General features: G+C 43.0%; 1 protein-coding gene across 1 annotated transcript; it reads left to right on the top strand.

Moving 5' to 3' along the window:
• The first annotated feature begins 6,038 nt into the window (after positions 1-6,038).
• adar (adenosine deaminase RNA specific) lies at positions 6,039-20,365 on the top strand. The gene is given in 19 exon segments (XM_034127321.1): positions 6,039-6,372; positions 8,127-8,498; positions 8,500-9,449; positions 9,451-9,886; positions 10,319-10,632; positions 11,251-11,446; positions 12,060-12,259; positions 12,613-12,748; positions 12,955-13,193; positions 13,465-13,621; positions 14,104-14,272; positions 14,442-14,535; positions 14,649-14,765; positions 14,930-15,057; positions 15,869-16,051; positions 16,161-16,273; positions 16,999-17,126; positions 17,279-17,356; positions 17,801-20,365. Coding segments are annotated over 18 exon segments (4,224 nt in total). The 5' UTR covers positions 6,039-6,372; positions 8,127-8,252; the 3' UTR covers positions 18,141-20,365.

Below are 20,365 nucleotides of genomic sequence, written 5' to 3'. Positions count from 1 at the left end.
ACTGCATTCCTCTGTATAAACAGAGAAATAGTGCAGGAGAGAGAAATGAGGGAGGATAGAATAGAGAGAGAGTAAGATTAAAAGCGTGGTCTAAAGAGGAAGAAATGCTACCGAAAACAAGTGGAGAGAGTGTGATACGGTCAGTGACGAAGAAGGGAAAGGAGGGAGAGAGAGAGCAGGAGAGACGGGGGAGAGCGGGGATGCAGTGAAACGGTGTCTCCTCTAAAGAGGGAGATGCTGTTCCAGAGTCAGTGAGCCGGCATACCTCGAACAAACAGCTCAAAATCCACCTTCACGCCTCTGTGCTCAGCCAGAGCCCAGTCAATCCTGCACCTGCTCACTTGGCACGGATTTCAAGAGGGACTTCGCATGTGTGAGTCTATGGATGCAAATCATGGGATTATATTGTAGCAGTAAGTGGATCTAAATCAAATCTTGTGGAGGAAGTAGAAAAACAAGAATATTCTGTGTAAACACACTGGTGACCTATAGGGAAATATTTTTCTTTAATCATTCAATAATTTAAACAGTTCGCCTATAAGTTATAAATCTGTCATTTTTTTTGTTCACATAAACCAGAAAGCGTTTCACTTTGGCTGGTAAAATCTGACTTCAATACATTCACAGAGTAATGCTGACACCCTCTGGATATGATAGTGAAGTGCAAATTATAAAATGTGGTCTGGTCTCCCAAAACATCACTATATTTTCAGATTTAAATAAAATATGTTCCTGTACGTGTACAAAATGCGATAACAAGTTAATTACGTGTAATAACAGGAGCCTACTCTATTCTATAGATCAGGTCTTAACCTTAGAATAACAGCACTTAGTCCCACTCTTACGTTATGACTGTGAAAAAAAAACAATACCCTATGACATATTGCTTTTCTATTCAAAATTACTTGTTTTGCTTTATGTATATTACTTGTATGATTGTTCTGTTAGGCAGTGATGTCCGTAGGCCCTATTAGGTCACTACCATGGTCACTACTTATACACTTTAGGCTACATATATTATTGTATGTTTCTTATTCTTGTGTTTATTGCAGAAACAATATGTTATCTGCCTTGGCAAACGTTAAATTCATGATCAAGTCAAATAAGCAATTTGATCAGACAAAGCCTACTCTTAATAGAAAAAAGAGCCCTGCTTGAGCAGAAGTTATTCACCCAAAATGTTAAAAACACTTGCAGAGGACACGTTCAAAATATACGAACCTTGCCCGTGCGGCTGCGTCATCCGCACGCGACGCTTAGCTGTTTGTCGCGAGCGATGGGCGTCACTTCTTCGCGCACCAGTTCTTTGATTGTTTGTATATCACCGATATCAGCGCATTGAAATATTCAACACGAGGCGAATCATAGCCAATTCAGGTAATCTATTAAATACAGTATGGTTCTTTTTGTCATGTTGACGGCTTGAGTTACATGTAGGTTAAGCCTTGTTGCGTTAGCAGACGGTGGTTAGCGGTGCTGCAGGATATAGTGGGAAATGGTGCAGTGGCAGTGCGGTGCATTGAAGGCTAGGAGTGAAGCTAAGGTTAGCTGCAGGAAGAACGCTGTTCTGTAAAATGCTGCTAACCTATATCTGCTAGCACTGTAAATAAGGCTTCACAGTAACGCATTCAGGGAGAACATGTCCGAACACGTGTCTCTCAGTGGCTTTTATCGCATTTAAGCAACACGTCTAACCTGTAGCTGTTATAGCTCCTTGTTCCTTTTTTCTTATAATTCGTCCACACAGCTCTCCACTTTGAATATAGTATAGTATTTGACCTAGTTTATGTGATTTTACTGTACTCAGTTTCTCACATAACTCTATTTTGTGTAAATATTTTCTTTATTTTGAACATTGTTTTTCAAATAGCTTTGTATCTTCATTTTTTGCTACGTATTCTTCTCTCTGTGTCTTTGAATGCACCATTTACCAAAGCAAATTCCTCGTGTTAACCTACTTGGTAACATAACCAATTCTGACAAAAGCAAAAGCAAGGTGATGACTGTGAGAGTTTTCCTCCCTTAGTGTTTGACCCTTCAAAATAAAGTCAAGCTTTACAATGTGTAACGTTATAGAGTGTATATCTCGTTTCTCTCACATTAGCCCAGAGATAACTCTATTCAGAACGTCATAGATCTATAACGTTTACTCTTATGAGTTTTCCGAATAAATTGTCAGTGTTTATTTAATGGTTGGTTTGATGAGACATCTTGTCAAACTTTTACCATAGCAGAGTTTGAGTACATGGCTTTAGTCTGCATCTAATATTTCTATGCCGCCTGGTAGATTTGTACTGTAAACGGAACACACTGCTGATGTAGTTAAATGAACTGATTCATATTTTCACGAATGTTTCGGTGCTTTTTAAAGATAAGATGGACCTTTATTGATCCCCGTAGGGAAGTTCAGGTGTTATAGCAGCAACCAGAATAAGAGCGAAACACAGACATGAGAAAATACACAGGGATAATAAGAATTACATTTATTCTTAGAATAAACATTTACTAACAGTATGAATATAAATAACATGAGTTAAACTCTGAGCAGGTGAGTGTACATGTATACAGATATGTGAACAAGGTTAAATATATATACAATGAAATGTGCATGTACCAGTTCAGTGGAAAGTCGCAAGTCACACAGTGCCAATTATATTAATATTCAGTGCAGGTGTTTGTTGTTTATAGTGCCCTTGACAGTATAGTGCTCTAACGTTGATTTTGCCACACTATCACAATCCTGTAACAAGAGCTCAAGGTTTTTACTGTGATAAGTGTATCTACCTAAATGTATTACATTACTATGAGTCTCCATCAATCCTGTCCTCCGTTTATTTTTAATGTGAGAATGTGATCTGAGCATGTCTCCTCTGACACAGTGTGCATGTACATCATGAGAGGATGTCCTTGTAGCTCCACAGTAACACAGATTGACCTCTTTAACCATGAAGCAGTACCCACAGAAGAGCCTGTGTACTTGTATTACTTTCTTAGGCCCAGACACCATAGAACACGTCCCGACGGAACACGAATGTTGTGTCGCCTCACGTCTCCTGCGTCTTGGCCAACAGTCGCACTGGGACACACCGCAAAGACTTCAGCCGACGGCCAAGTAGCACTGACCAGGGAACCCCCTGTGGCCCCCCTTTAAAAAAAGTTACAATATTACGATTTATTGGAACAAAATCAAATCAGAGACCCAGATGTACAGTGGAGATTAAACTCAGGGTGCGTACGGGTGCTGGAAATGCTTGAAATTGTACGAGGTGTTTTCAAGGTTTGAAAAGTGCTTGAATTTTGGGAATGGTGCTTGAATTTGGGATAAAGTGCTTAAAATTGTAAATGCTTTACTTTGCTTTTTAGATTAAAGAAAATAAAGAAGTTGGAGCGCGCTTAATTGCTTCGCTTTTACATAAAACAGCTCCGCTCCGGCCTTCCCGTGCAATGCGCGTGACCGGCAAGTGTTTTTGTTACGTGTGTGACCTGGGCATTCTGATGAGAGTGATAGATGACAGTATGCCAGGAGGTTGCCGTTTCAACGAGCGTTGGCTAGCAGAAGACAAATACAAGCCATGGCTAAGACGAGGGTCAAGCGAAGCCCAAGAGTAGCCTCCTGCAAAGTGTGCAACAATAACGATGCGAGAGTCTGCGCTGACGCCACACACCACACGAAAGGTACGCCATAGTAGAGCATTTTAGATTAGGCTATCGTTGCATGTAAATACATGATACTTTTCTCTGTGCGCGGCAAAACAAGCTCGCCAAAATGGCTTCATTAGTCTGGCAGTATTTTAAGTGTCCGAAAGTGACAATAAAATAGCGGTATGCAACGTGTGTGTGAAGCAGAAATCCTGCAGCTCCACCCGCTGTGACGGACCGGTGAGCGAAGCAGAACACACATTAAGAGTTAGACCTAACACACTTAGCTATTTTATCTACCTCTGGAACATGCTGATTCCGGCGATCGGCCCCAAAATTGGCGATCGGAGCATCCCTAATAATTGTATATGATATGTTTTATAATGATTGATCATTAAAGTGTTCTCAAAGCTGGTAAAGGTGCAGCTAGTTTGAATGACTTTGTATACTGCAGGGTAGCTTGTGAATTTACTCCAGGTGGAACTAAAGTCTGATTTAAGACTTGATTATATTTCACATCATTCATCCAGATCTGTAAAGTAACTAAAGGTATTCAATACATGTAGTGGAGTAAAAGTAAACCATTTACCTCTGACTTATGTTTACTGCCAACCTAAAAGTACCTCAAAAATAGTAATCAATAATGAATTGAAAAGTTATTTGGCTGATTGTTTTATATTGGCTCAGCCAGATTATATGGGATGCCCAGTCTACGTACAGATGGGTCTCATTTTGAAATATTAAACTTAGTTTTCTTTTCTAAAAATTTAAATTTTTCATCCTCATGTAGAATGCTATTATGAAACACATTTGGTTGTTTATAGCATAAAGAACATCAGATTTAATGTGAGGTAGGGAATAATCATTTGAGTATAAGTATGTGTATATAAATATGTAATTTACAACAGCTGTAAGATGCTTGAAAAGCTTGAAAATGCACCTTGAAAATGCTTGAAAAGTGCTTGAATTTGACTTTGGAAAAGGTGTAAGAACCCTGTAAACCAGGGGTCGGCAACCTTTTTGATATGGAGTGCCATTAAAAAAATTAATTGTTATCAGCGTGCCAACGATCGAGAATTATCAACGGGGGGGGGGGGGGGGGGGTGGGGGGTTGAGGAGCTTGACGCTGGTGAACTATCAACAGGAGGGCGGGGGGAGCCTCGCTGCGGGGAAGCAGCGTGTGGACCTGTCAGCACAACTTACATGATGCCAAATTTAACAAACACCTTTAAATAATTGGTTTAAACGGCATAATAATAAGGACGATCGTCCGTTCTGTGATTCTCCAGAACACACATGTTATGATATTAGGGTCAGGCAGAGTGAGATGAGATCGCTGTCCCTTTAAGAGAGAGAGAGAGGGGTGTGGCGTGTGTGTGTGTGGATGGTAGAGCGAGAGTGAGCGAGCCTGTGTATGTTTCTGGAAGTGAAACGAGGCAGCAGAAAAACAGAGCTCTGTGATGTATTTTGTGAAACAGAAGAACAGCTAAATAAATGCAACGGCCTCCCAAGCAGAGCTCGCCTCTCTCCAGTCATTTAAGCTAAAGTGGGTTATTGAACCTGAAGCTTGTTGCTTCTGCCCTCCTCGATACGGTCTGGGAGCCGACAGGAAAGTTCGGCCAGTCCGCCCCTTTGTAGCATATTATTTCAATGAGAGATGAGCAGATCGCCACTGGGCTTTCAACTAAAGACACACCCACGCAAAACTGTGGTATTTGTAAAGCTCCTTATGGGTACTGCAATTTGTGAAGTGCTTTCCTCTGTGGTGTGAAACGATCAGCACTGCACCACGGAGGAAAGCGGCAGAAAGTCACCTGGAGTTAAACAGAGCGGGGCTGCGCTGCGTGCATGGCTTCCCTTCTGCAGGTAACGGGGAGACGCGCTCTGGCGGCGGTCTCGTTCAGGATCCAAAATACAATTTAAATATTTTGCACACTTATTCCACTTATTCCTAGTGTGCCACTGGTTACAGTGCCGCGTGCCAATGCTGGCACGCGTGCCAGGGGTTGCCGACCCCTGCTGTAAACTGTTCATTACCTTATAAGCAAATACTGTTTATGTTTTTTAATTAAATTGTCACTTAAAGTTACTAAAACAAATACTCTAAATGAAAAAAACTGAAACAAAGGACTAACTTAAATTTACTAAAACAAATACCTTTACAAAATCAAATAGGCCTACCAATTACTGTATTTTATGTTTATTTTACACAATTACTTTATACTGTCTTTGTCTTTTTAACCCGCTTTTATTGTGCCCCTCTCATGAAATAACTGGCTCCAACCTGGCCCCCCCAGTAAAATTGGTCTAGAACCGCCACTGCTTACAGACATTTTCTGCCCATGTGTGCAGTCAGTCTGTGTGCACCTCTGCAGGTCACGTGACCAACCCAGAAACATAACTTATCCTCAGAAATGAAATCGAAACTTAAGTCGTGTTATTGCGCTTATCGTATTGTTTCCCTTTCCTTACACGACTCATGGTGCAATAGTCAGCAACGCGCTTTTTACCCCCCTGCCTACAACATAAATAAGCGAGCTGGAGATTTTACTGTAGACGCTACAGCAAGGACCTCTCCTCCTCAAAGCGGAAGAAACAACTGCGCGTTGGATAACACTTTTGCCGTTTCATTAAACAAGATCATCTTAACTATTTCTGATCGACAACGGGTTCCGTGCTTACTTAACTTATTTACGATATGATTTGTGAATTGGAATTGCTTTTAAATTACACGTGAGTCTTTATTGGTCATTGCGAGGCTACCGGAGCACTAACGTTAAATTCTCTCTTTTTTCACCGCCGCCTCTTACTCCTACTGTAGGTGAGATCCACAAGGCCATGTAAAGTAAGAGTGATTAAACATACACTGGAATTGGACCATTTACCAGGCTTAATCTTTGTACTTCTAAGTTGACCGTGGTCTCAGTGATGGACATCAGACTGTGCATTGGTGGTAGGGCTGCTCGATTATGGCAAAAATCATAATCTCGATTATTTGGGTCAATAATTTATATCACGATTATTAAAAACGATTATCCATTTACTTTGAAAACATACATTTATTGAAAAGAAAATGTGAACAGTATGTTTTTAACAGTTGATTACCCTAAACTTTAAGTATAATTAAACTGAAAAACCAATAAAGAAAATAATAATGAAATAATAATAATAATCGTTTTATTTTGATTATGTTGTTTTCATAATCGTTGCAAGCCAAAATCGTAATTGCGATTAAAATATGATTAATTGAGCAGCCCTAATTGGTGGTATTTTAATGTGTCTTCTGACATAACAGCATGAAGTGAGCAAAAGAGTTGATTCATCATTTGTCATATGGGTTGTCATCATACCCATGCTTCTCCTCCGGCTCATAACAGAGAGGAGTATAATGACAGTGGGTTCAGAAAAAAAATTGTTATTTTGGCTGTCAACTGTTGCCTTGCATCAGGGTCAAGATGAGTCAGCCTGAGCCACGTTTGGCCCCTGGGCTGCCGGCCCTGTCGGACCCTATTACTGTGATGAACCAACACTATGTTGTTCTTTATTAATGTGGCGGTGTTCAGGCCAGCTCAGCTCTATGTGACAGACCGGTGATGCTGACTGGGCCAGGGGGATGAAATTGAAACTCAGTATTGGGTGTCTCCTTGTTGTCAGTCTCACTGATATAGACATTATTGAGTCTTGTCAGATATGACACTTGAAGCTGAATCGATGTTTGTTGTTCAATAGCAGGATATTGGAATTCAGCACTATGCAGTTTGGGTTCTTCACTTTACTGAAAGTGATCAGGTGTGTTTTAAGAAGAGGGGAAAACCTTGCTGTGCAAAATATGTTCCTCATAGTCAGGACTGTCAGCTGGCAACTACAAGGTTTTCTGTCCACAGCTTGTCACTGACAGGCTGCCCTTTACGTTCTTGTGTCCTTGAAACTGTCCTTTTCGTCTGCACCAGTGTCTCACTTTCCCTCTCTGCTATGGATCCAGGTCCAGCAATAATTTGTAAGGCCAGAAATAAAACAGAATAGTCACAAGAAGGTCTGAATTATTAATCCCCATCCTTTTACCCTGGGATTACGTTTCAGTGTGACTGGAAGACACAGTTTGTCACCCCTCAGTATCCTTGTACACTGACAGGAGCATAGTCTGGAGATATACACAGCAATGTTAACAGTGTTGATTTATTTTACAGCCTATCCTTTGCAGATCATTTCATTATTTTTCAATTATACCCTGAAGTTCCATTGCCCACTGTTTTATAGTGTATTTTAAGAAGGCCAGACTTTAATTACGTGTCCTTGCTGGTATAGGTTCACTAACTTATCCAAGGACACTTAAGCAGGTTGCGGATTTGCCAGCCGGGCACACATTTGTGTATAATTGGTTGGAAAATAACTGTATCTGGCCTTAATGCAGCTTCTCATTTTCACAGTGTTAAATTATTTTGTTCCCTTTGATAATCTCCTAACATTGTCCTTTGTTTGTATTGCAGATGCTCTGCTGAAACTGGCCTTCCCTGACCTTCCACCAGGTCTGCTCTTTGTGCTAGAGGACGCACACTCTCACAGAAGTTGCACCTCAAGCTGCACCGGCCCCCTTCACGCTCCACCCCTGCGCTATGAGCAGAGGTAGAGGAGGGCCCTACAGAGAACAGTACCACCGGCATCCTCCACCTGACTTCCAGGCTAAGGACAATTACTACAGGCCTGGCCCAGTCTCCTTTTACCCTAGAGCTGGCCCACAGCAGAGCCCATACTCGAGTTACTACAACAGCCCTCCTCGTCCTGTAGGGCCCACACAGCCGCCCCCAGCTCATCTCATCCCCCCTGCTCCCCCCTTATCAAAGCAAAATAAAGTCACCCCTTAAACCAGACGTCCCTAACAGCTCACATTATCAGAATCACAGCCCCAGTCCTTGTCCCAATTCCTTTCAGTACCAACAGGCAGAGTTTCTGAGAGGACACAGCTCTGAGGCGCCACAGTTCAGAGCCAATCCGCGTGGAGGAGGAGGAGGCGGAGTCACATCTGACAGGTGGCCTAATTGTTCATACCAGCCCCAGTCAGGTTACAACAGATATCCATACCCTAACAGCAGCCCAAGAGGTAGAGGGGCGTACAGTCAGGATCAGAGGTCTGTATACCCAGGAGCCCCGAGAGGCACCCCAGGTCCTCGACACCCGAATCCTAACCAGTTACAAGCGCAGAAGCACAACCAATACTCATGCCGTTTTCAAGCAGACTCGTTGTGTGACGATTTACAGAATCTATCCCTTCATCGAGAATCTCCCAACAGAGGAGGAGAGAGGTTTGTCAGACATTCTGCATCGAGCAGCTCAGCAAGTTCAAGCTCGACAAAAGTTAACATCACTCTAACTTCTGACATCCAGGACCAAGTTTACAGGGCTTTGGCTGCTTTGAAGCCGAACGACTGTATCTGTGCAAAATTGTTGGGCAAACAACTGCGTCTGCCTAAAAAGATAGTGAACCAGGCTCTCTACTCTTTGGAGCGCTCTCAGAAAGTCTCAAAGCAAGGACTCCTCCCTCCCGAGTGGAGTCTTTACAGAGAGCCTCTCAGTGGCAAGGAAGATCACAATTATAACGGCCAAAGTTCACCTTCCCATCTGTGTGTTAGCCCAGGACACCCTGCAGATCCTGAAGTCAAGGTTGAGCTAAAAACAGACACAGAAGAAAGCCGGGGACAAGAAGAAGAGGACTGTGACACAGAATCCATTTCTTCCTGCTCCTCCTCCTCCTCTTCAGAGTCATCTGAGTTTGAGGAATCCCTGTCACCAGCAAAAGGTCACCAGCAGGAGAAAACATCCCTTCTGTGCTACGAGTTCCCCTGATCCCGAACTCTCACTTTCCGCAATGGCCGAGCAGAAAGAGCTAATTCTGCAGTACCTCCTCACTGTAGGGGAGGTAACTGCTCTGGTCATATCAAAAAATGTGGGTCTCAGGAGTGCCAAACAGGTGAATCCCACCCTCTTCTCGCTGGAGAAACAAGGTGAAGTCAGTAAAAACACTGAAGTTACCCCTCACACCTGGGAGCTCTCCACCCGCCGCAGAGAGAGGATGGAAAGGAGCATTAAAGCCGCCATGAGCTCTCGCAATGAGGGGGGTCAGATGGGGAAGGAACCCGGTAGAGGAGCAAAGGGAGAAGGCTCTGGTATTCTCCCTTCGCCTCGACTACCGCCAATCCCAGGCCTCAAACCCAAAACAGAGGAAAGTCGCAGTGATGGTCACACTATCAAGGTGATTAATTTCATATAAATATACAATGATACACAAAACTTAAGAGGCATGACTCATTAGCATACATTTTAATAACAACAACAAATGGAATCTATTTGACCTGGATACATTACTTTATTGGCAGCCAACAATTCCTAGGTAATCAAAAGTGTTTCCCACCACGTGTAGCCTCGACAAAGTTATTTATAAGTAGTTTGACAGTGGGAAATGGCCTACACTTTAATTGCTGTTTACAGTCTTTATATTACGCTTACACGACCGACAGTAGCATAATGTTTACTGGAAACAAATGTTAGGGCTTGCATGTAAACTACACTTTGTCCTTGGATGATGTGAAATGTCTGTTTACTTGATGTATTGAGTTGAGGTTACCAGCCTTGGAGGTCTACCCTGATTTTATTAACCCGTTACCTCTGCTTTCCCCTTTTTAAGTCTGAACCCTTCCTCACCCCATCTAAAGAGCTAGAGGCAAACGAAGGACAGTGGGCCACTGACGACATCCCCGAATTCCTGAACGCCATCCGCAGAGAGACAGACGCTGGGAAACTACTAGCAGATCATGCAAATAACTCTGTGGGAACTGTGGCTGTGTCGCTGGCTGCTCCACCTCCCCAGAACCTGTGGGCCAAACTGCAGGAGGTGAGGCTGAAGAACCCCGTCAGTGGCCTCATGGAGTACGCCCAGTATCTGGGACACAACTGTGAATTCCAGCTCCTCGACCAATCGGGACCCTCTCACGACCCACGGTTCGTCACAAAAAATAATATGTATCATCTTTCTCTTTTCAGTCATGTTGTAATATTAAAACCTAGCTAGGAATGAATCCAGGGTGCTGTTTATAGATCAGGTATTGAACAATTCACTTTAAATACAATGTATTTGTCAATGTCATTGTATCTGTAACATTCATCAAGTCACAGCAGGTCAACAACTTAGTTTCCAGTGCATCTCTTATTAAACATACCTACATAGTTGCATGTAAACCTAACATTTGGGGTAACAAAATCACCGTTGGAGTGATCTGTAACAGAAGATGCTCTTAGTTGAGGTATCAGGAAAGTCAAAGTTAGATCGGGGCATCCCTAAATGTTACAAGTTTACAGACACGGTTGATGAAATGCTATCCGTCTTTTCATTGTGTGAAATGTTGTTTATCTGCCCACATTTCTTACTTTCTGTAAAGCATTTATCGATTCAAAGTCTGTGGGAAATATACCAGCCTTAATGAAGACACATGATGTTGCCAATTAACAATGACAATGTATTTGTACAGGTCTTAGGAAGAAAAATGGTAGCTGCGCAATGAATCGTGTATTGACGGATCACTGTGTCTAATCTTTGTAAATGTTCCTCCCCCGTGCCAGATTTCGCATGCAGGTGCTGCTTAATGGGAGGCTGTTTCCTGTCGCAGAGGCGTCCAGTAAAAAGGTTGCGAAAAAGGACGCCGCTGCCACCACCCTGACCATTCTCATCGCAGAGATGCAGAGAGGGCCGAGCACGGAACCCGATGGAATTACCACCAGTGTGGATCAAGTGATGGCCGTACTCCCAGACCCTAGTGTAAGTTCTTCATTAAATGTGTGGAAAAAAAGCTCCCATTAGCCATCTTAAGACCCCCAGATCTTGCACCGGAGGTTGGTCACCCACTCGACATGTAAGTAGAGAGTAGCTGGGCAATGTCTTTGATATAAGACTAGATATTGTCTTGGACTTTGGAAATCTTAATAATAAGTGTAGATTCATTTCGTTTTGTAAACTTGCCAGAATGTTTACCAACTTATTTATTACATCCACATTACTGATAGTTATTTATATATGCAGTGTACTACTGTAAATATAGGAACTACATTATGTTTCCCTGTTCCTGGTGTAAAACAAATCAATGATCATAAGGTGCAAATAATTAGATTCAGAAAACAGGTACATGACAAGATGTACAACAATGGAAAATCAACTAAAGTTGCAATTTCAAATTTAACCAATGTGATATGTAAAAGTTGTTTCGCTCAGCCTTAGTAGGGATAACTTCATTTAATGCATCAGAGCAGACACTGTAAACAGCCGTGTACACATACACAAGTCAAGTTTTCGAAGATGCGAAGGCTGACATGTTATCTGTGATTATGTGCAGCCCTGGTAGAAAATATATTTGTTGTCTCCCGCTGCATCCCAGGTGCCAGCTGAAGGCACAGGCGGTTTTGGGACGACGAGTGTGGAAGGGATGGGGACGGTGGAAGCACCTCGGCCGCCGCTGTCCCGCTCTCTGCCCGGTGGGAAGAATCCTGTGTCTGTGCTGATGGAATACAGCCAGCGCAGCGAGAGCCCCATCGAATTCATAATCACCGGGCAGGCCGGCCCACCCCATGACCCGAGGTACTGACCCCTACTGACCCCTCCCCTTCCTCTATGTCCATCCGTTTGGATTATCTTCTATCCAACACCTCAGTACTGTAGTCAGCTGACAAACACACAACACTGTCTCTGTCTACTCTCTCTTTATTTATGATCTATCCCTTTAGGCAGCTGACTGGTAGATACAATGACAGCTTTTGTGTTCCTTGGGTCACTTTCTAAAAATGCTGCATGCATGACCACTTGTAAATGATAGCGTATACTCTGTTGTGTCTTCTTGTTTATCATTAAGGGCAGGCAAGTGTAACATAATACATGATTTCTCTCCCTTTCTGTCTTTCCACTCATCCTAACCATCTGTTCCCTGTGTCCAGGTTCATGTACAGGGTGAAGGTCGGAGAGAGCCTGTTCCCAGAGGCCTCGGCTCCGAGCAAGAAGGCAGCCCGCCAGCTTGCTGCAGAAGAGGCCGTGAAAGAGTTAATGGCTGACGGGAGACTGCAGCTCAACAAGGTGAGGACTCGGAGACAGAGAATAAACTCAAGTTCTTTATATAGGAGGGAAGAGAAGGGCTTTGCACATCTTCAAAATGAGTATAATGTCTTTAGAAAACTAGCAGATCGCCCTGGAGGCTGAAATAAATTATTGTGTGGCCTCTGTCACGCTGTTCTGCTCAATCTGCTCAATACTGTTCAAATCTCTCCTTCTCCCCTCTCCAGCCTCAGTTGCCCCTGGGCTCCTCCAGTGATAGCGATGGCAGTGGGTCTGGGACTACATGTCCCTCTTTGCCTCCTCTGACTGCAGACGAGTTGCGAGCGGCTCACGAGGCAGGGGTCGGGGACCTAATTAACCACCTCAACAACAACGCAGTGTCAGGTCTGCTGGAGTACGCTAGAGCCCGGGGCTTTGCTGCTGAGATCCGACTGGTGGGCCAGTCTGGGCCCCCGCACGAGCCCAAGTATGTGTGAGCTGCATGAAAACACAGATAACATGTACACACTAGACATACAAGTACTCTTACTGTCTGGGAAACCATGTTCTTGGGGAAATATGTTTCGTTGTGTCCCTGGAAAAAATGCATTTCTTTAAGAATTCAAAGTTTTGGAACATTATTGAAAGTAATTTTCCGCTAAGAACACTTTTTCTCTGCTCGTGTTCCCTTGGGACCTTTTGTTCTTAAAGTGACTGAGAAAAACTATGAAATCCTCCTTCTCTTTGCCCCTGCTCAGGTTTACATATCAGGCTAAGCTGGGCGGACGCTGGTTCCCTCCTGTCTGTGCGTCCAATAAGAAGCAGGGAAAACAGGAAGCAGCCGATGCCGCTCTACGGGTCCTGATTGGAGAGGCCGAGAGGGCAGCCCGCACCGGGGAGCTAATCCCAGCTGAGGTACTGACTTCTTAATGGTTCACATTTTCTGTCATGAAACATTAGCCTTCTCTTGCTCACCGTGGGGATTACGCAGAGCATGAAGGAGTTACAGTCAACACCTGCATGTAATTGGTTAACCATCTCACATGAGCAAATAACACATAAAAAATAACATCTGCACACTCAGACTAACATGTAACCTCAGTTAGAACATAATGAGTCTGAAGTTAACTACACCCTGAGACTATTTTACCCCACACCTTGGTGGCTTCAGAGTAATTGAATCACTTGAAGGCTTTGTAGCATAAAAGGTAGTGAATTTGATATGACAAAATATAAACATTACACACATTTGGAAAGCTTTTAATAACTTGCTATTGTAGTTTTCCTGAGATGTTTCATTGAATTTCACAGTCATAAATACTTCAGACGTACCAAATATTAAATAATGCTCATTTCCATTTTGATTTTGCCTCTCCTGTTTGCACCCCTCTCTCTAGCTCCCAGTGAGTGGCAGCACTTTGCACGACCAGATAGCGATGTTGAGTCACCAGCGCTTCAACGCCCTGACCACACGCATCCAGCACAGCCTTCTGGGACGCAAGATTCTCGCCACCATCGTCATGAGGCGGGGGGAGGGCCTGGGGACCGTTGTCAGCCTGGGAACTGGTATATCCGTCAACTTTTGCATGCATTTTTCCTTGATGTGAAGAAGTTTTATAGAACTCTGTGCTTAGAGGCATATACTGTCAGAAAGCAGAACTAGGTCACTTGCTGACCAAGAGGCGGTTCATGCTCTGACATTGAATATGTTTCTATTGTTTTGCTTTTCTGTCAGGAAATCGCTGTGTCAAAGGGGAGGAGCTGAGCCTTAAAGGGGACACTGTTAACGATTGCCACGCCGAGATCATCTCCAGAAGGGGATTCGTTCGGTAGAAATAGATCTTGCTTTTTGTTTTAATTATCCCCCCTATTGTGAAAAAAGACCCACCCAGTCGGCAGGACATTATTTCAAAGTCTAACTTTCTGTTTCCTTTCTCCTCAGGTTTCTGTACATTGAACTGATCAAGCACTACGACGGCACAGACGACAGCATATTTGAGCAAGCGGAGGACAACAAACTTCGAATCAAATCTGACATCACCTTCCACCTCTACATCAGGTCAGATGTCTTCTTTCTCCTTTCTCCCTTCCCTCCGCCACGTTCTTCTCCTGTTCCCATTCCCATCACATCCATCATTCTGATTTATCGTTGTTGAATGTTTGGATCAATGTTGACCTCCTCATTTCAATACCTCATGTCTCGTCTTTCTCTCTCGTCCACAGCACGGCACCTTGCGGGGACGGCGCTCTGTTTGACAAGTCATGCAGTGAGTCAGGGGACGACGTTGAGGGTCATCAGCCTCTCTTTGAGAATGCTAAGCAGGGCAAGCTCCGCACCAAAGTGGAGAACGGTGAGAGATGAGACGGACACACATCTGGCATTCACAAAAATGTATCGGTGCCACGCTTCGATTCAAAGGGGACCTATCATGCGAAATGCACTTTTTGATGTCTTTTATACATAAATATGTGATGCCCGGTGTGTCAGGGGACTCGCAAAGTGTCAGAAAACAAAACCCCCTCTCTTTTCCTCCGTACCCAAATCTCTAAAAACGGGGGTACAACGGAGCTGATCCAGACTTGCCCGATATGACGTAATATCGGAAATGTGGACCCACAGCACTATCAGAAAGTTGCTATCAGAAACAATGCCTGACTGTTTTGGAAAGTTTAGCAAACATCGCTAACACTCAGAGCTAACCCGTACTGCACAGAGCATGTGTGTAAAAAATCAGGAAATAAAAAAAGGAACTCAACTTGTGGTAAACCGGCGAGAGGAAAAGCATTTGCGCTCCATACTGTTTCAAAAATAATACTTGATGTGGTTTTAAACATGATATGGCATTTAATCACGGCAGCATTTAACTTTATCTGTCGGTATAATTCTGAGCAGGCATTAGCTCCCCCTCCTCTTTTTTTTTTTGTATGAAGCTAAGGACCCCGAACCTGCAGTTCTCTAACAGGGCTGGAATAGAGGCATGTCTAAAATGCATGATCTGTTTGGTATTTTGACCAAAACACATCATAGACATGTTTTTTATATATCTGAGACCTATAATATATGCCTAAAAATAGCATGATAGGAGACCTTTTAAATGATTCCCCTCACTGGTGTGTAAGCAAGACCTGTGACCCGTGTTTGTGTGTTGTCTCTTGACCCAGGCGAGGGCACCATCCCGGTGGAGTCCAGTGCCATCGTCCCCACCTGGGACGGCATCCAGCACGGCGAGAGGCTGCGCACCATGAGCTGCAGCGATAAGATCCTGCGCTGGAACGTGCTGGGCCTCCAGGGGTCGCTGCTGACCCATTTCCTGCATCCCATCTACCTGAAGTCCATCACGCTAGGTAAAACATGGTGTTCTGATAAGGAACAGATAATATGACAAATATTTATGAGAGCTAACGTCAGTGAAATTCGATGACTTTTACATTGCTTGTCTCAATTTTCTATCAGGCTATCTGTACAGCCACGGGCACCTCACTCGTGCTGTCTGCTGTCGGCTGTCCAGAGACGGGGAGGCGTTCACCCAGAGCCTCCCCTCCCCCTTCATGCTGAATCACCCAGAGGTAAGTAGCCCTGTAGATTTTTGGCAACATCAAATGTTATCATCTTGAAACAAATTTATATAAATAGTTATCACCGCAATACACCGTATTTAATTTTGTCTTAATTTACATTATTTAATTTCATATTCTGTTCTTTTACACATCCCATATTCTATTGACATGTATATAGACTTTTTGCACTATTTTGTATTTTATTGTATATGTTGCATTGTTGGAGGAGCTCAGGTCAGAAGAATGTCATTGCCATTTCTACACTGTAGCTTTGTGCATATGACAATAAAACCTTTGAATCTTGAATCTTGTGGACATTAATCAGAGGTATTGAGGTCATTGTCAAAAAATACTGAATTAAGCTGCCTTCACTTCTATTTGTTCATGTTTCTTCATTGCTGATCTTCTTTAAATGTGGCTCATCCGTCAATTAACAAAGAGCAGGTAGGTCACTCCAATGCCGCTGGGCGAATTGTGGAGAAATACAGGAGCTGGCAACGAGGCACAATTCAGCTTGTTCCTTTTTTCCTGAACACTTTCTCGGCTTTCATTCACACATTAGTGAAATTGTTTTAATCTACTGTTTCTAATTGAGGCAGCCGTCACACTGACACATGCATTGTACCACTTATTTAGCAGCTCTGTTTGCTGACTTGCACCAAGGGCTAAATGAGCTTGATTAAAAGATATGCTCTCTTCCTTTCCCTTCTCCCTCTCCTCCTGTCGGTCTGTAGGTCGGCAGAGTGAGTGTGTACGACTCGACGCGGCACACAGGCAAGACCAAGGAGTCCAGTGTGAACTGGAGCTATCCGGACCAGCACAGTGTGGAGGTGCTGGACGGCACCAAAGGCAAACTGGACGGGTATGTATCTCCCGATGGCACATTTTTCTTAACGAATAGCTTTGGATTGTTGTCATAGTGAGTTATTATCAACGTAACGACCTTACTATTTAGGAAGCGTCGTGGTGCTATTAACGTTTTTTTTTCTTAACAACTTTATTAACCTTCAACAGATTCAAGTCAATTCTTAACCCAAGCAGAGATGGATTTACCCAGACGCTCAGTGTGCCTCCAAAACGATTTCCAAAAATGTGATTATTTTTTTTTCGTGTATAAGTTATTGCTCACGGTGGAATTGATGCAAAGAACATATCATTGTGAAGAGATATCCCTGGGATTGTGTTTGTTTGAAAATGTATTATCTGTACTGTATCACAATCAGTTTAAATTGGGTTTGCACTCATGTCACAAAGAAATATAAGATGTGGTCAATTATAAATGACGCTTAACAAAACAAACAGGAGAGAACCATTGGCAACAATGTTTTTTATTTTGAATATCCTCAAGTGCTCTGTTTCTATTTTAGTAAAAGCTAAGTAACCACAAGCTTAATTACATTTGAATTTAATCGCCCAAAACAGTGAGCAGCAGGCAGTTAAACAAGCTAAATAAGAAGCAGTGAATGATCAGTTGTGCCAGTTTTCTTTGTTTTATGAACTCTTTCACTGAACAGCCCTCTATTGTCTCCCCTCCAGCAACAAACTGAGCGTGTCCAGGGTCTCCAAGTCCAACCTGTTCTGTCTGTTCCGCTCCGTGTGCCAGAAGAGCGGCCGCACTGAGCTCCTCACCCTGCCCTCCTACTCCCAGGCCAAGATGTCTGCCACGTCCTTCCAGCTAGCCAAGGATCTTTTCTTCCGAGCTCTCAGCAGCCACGGTTACGGCGCCTGGATCGGCAAGCCGCTAGAAGAGAAGAGCTTTGACTCCGGCGAGGAGAATGCGAACAATGGATCGAGTTTACCTTTTGGGTTCGGCAGCAGTAGAAACGGAGGAGCAATGGAGATCAAGCAAGAGGAGGCAGTGATGAGCACATCATAAAGGGGGGGGAACATAAGTATGTGGGGCGAGGGGGGGGGGGAGCACAGGGCAGGGGCAGATGGGAAAGGGTGGGATCGAAGGAAAAAGGGACAATCAAATGTAGCCAGCAGAAGATACAGCCCTGTATCTTCTGATGGAACATGGTGAGAGGCTGTAGAGGAGAGCGATGGAAAGTGACATGAAGGAGAGCACGATGTCATTGGCTGAAGGATGAAGAGGTCATAGAAGAAAGACACACCTCTCCAGACATCCACGGGGTGTACAGAATAATGTCAACACTACATGAAAAACAAATTAGTTAAAAGTCAGTAAATCACCGTGGTAATCACTGCAACAAATCTGGGTTGTATTAGTGCATACTGTTTATACTTGTGGGTTAAGTTGTCATTTTTGTTTTTATTTTGTCATTGTAGTGTTTGGCATATGCTGCCATTGTTTTTCCACCGTTCTACTTGAGATATAAACTCATTTCTGCAGGATCTTTGACTGTTGCAATTGCAGTATTGACCCAGATAATTTGGCCTCTTGAGACCCTGGTTTGTTTTCTAATTTGGCCACGAGAGCTCAAGTAGCTGACAAGTGCTGCTAATTGGCATTCAACCGAATATGACCCACCTTTGTAGTAGTGTTTGTAATTGTGATGACATTAATTTAGAGTTTTTAAGTATTCTGTCATGGAGTGCTTGTTATATTTTCGGCTCTGTGTTTTGCTGCATGGAAATACAAACAGCTGTCTCTAGAACAGAGAGCAGACGCATCGGGACGCCCTCAGCAGGAATCTTGATTTTTGAAAATTGCACTCATCCTAGATAGATGTCAGTGTCACGAGTAAACTTGCAAATGAGTCTATGCTCTGCACAGTCCCAGCTTGTTATGTACATAAGAAGACTTTTGCTTTGATCAGTGGCGAAGTAAACATTTACTCACTAACAACAACTCTCGATCCAGCAGGCCCCTTTAAGTAACATTTTAACTCGCCGTACACCCTGCCCCCTGCATCTATCCACATGTCGTTGCATTGTCTCCATTAGCGTAGCGTAGGTCAGCGCGCCCCTTTGATCAGTCCTATGATTTCTCTGTGCTTATAAAGAATTAATGATGTCACGACCTCTAAGAAGTAAAATATCTCTGTTATTGCTTGTGTGATTTTTTAAGTATTTTTCCTTTTATATTTTCTTCACTTCTGGCAAAGTCAGTAGCTGGCCATGCTAGCAAAAGGCTACCAAAATGCTCTCTAGCATGGCCGGTTGTTGAGGACGGCTGGGTGAGGACAGTTTTGTTGTCCAAGCAGAGTGTGTTGTTGATTTAGTTTTATGTAGATCGAAGGTGCAATATATACATCGGGTATATACAAATACATTTACACAGAGATGTTACAGTGGGGGCCGAAAGCCTGAGTCCAGTTCAGGGAACTTGTTTTTTGAAAACGAACAGAAAGTCAAATACTTGCATGATGTTTTTATAATAAATGCAGGTAGGTTAAGGATTTTGTATTAATATTTTCTTTTCTTTTTTACAATTTGAGAATCTACATTATCTGAGATGTGCTTTGATATCTTGATGTTAGTTTGTCTCCGATGTTTTTTGTGATTGAGGTCAGGTAGCTACAGAGAAGGGAAGCAAGGCAAGTTAGCATTGTATGAAAATTCATATGATGTTATTTAGCTTTGAGGATTGTAAAGGGCCATTTATCTAAAGGAAAATGACGGTGTTAAGCTTAAAGATTATATGCCTTTCTATAGTGGCACCTTTTTCTGTTCAGTGTTTAATAATCTTTTTTACGACAGTCCTGCAGTTCAGGTTTAATTGATTTTGTTGCAGCCTTAAGCAGGGATATGTGCTATTGTTCGACCCTAAGTAAAACATTCGACACAGGTAGACCGAAAGTCCTTTAGACATGTAACATGGACAAGTACTTAAATCAGAAGCTTTGAGAGAACAACACTTGTATACGTTTTGTAGTTTTCATCATTTACATGCACAGTTCTCGGTAGTGGACTCAGACTTTTGGACCCCACTGTATTCGAAATTGATCTTAAAGTATAAAACTGTAAATATGTCTGTGTGTATGTATATGTATAAGTTTAATGTATATATTTTGTAAATCATCTACAATTGCTTTTCTATATTTCGTTCCTGATGTTTGAACTAAACTGCAATGGAATATGCTGTTTTTTTACCAATGATGTTTGGAAAGTTACGAAAAATTAAATGAGTATCAAGGA

Source organism: Trematomus bernacchii, unplaced genomic scaffold, assembly GCF_902827165.1.
Source record: "Trematomus bernacchii unplaced genomic scaffold, fTreBer1.1, whole genome shotgun sequence".
NCBI classification, from domain to species: domain Eukaryota; kingdom Metazoa; phylum Chordata; class Actinopteri; order Perciformes; family Nototheniidae; genus Trematomus; species Trematomus bernacchii.
The sequence above is the reverse complement of the archived record's forward strand: the minus strand, read 5'-3'. Positions and strand labels throughout refer to the sequence as shown.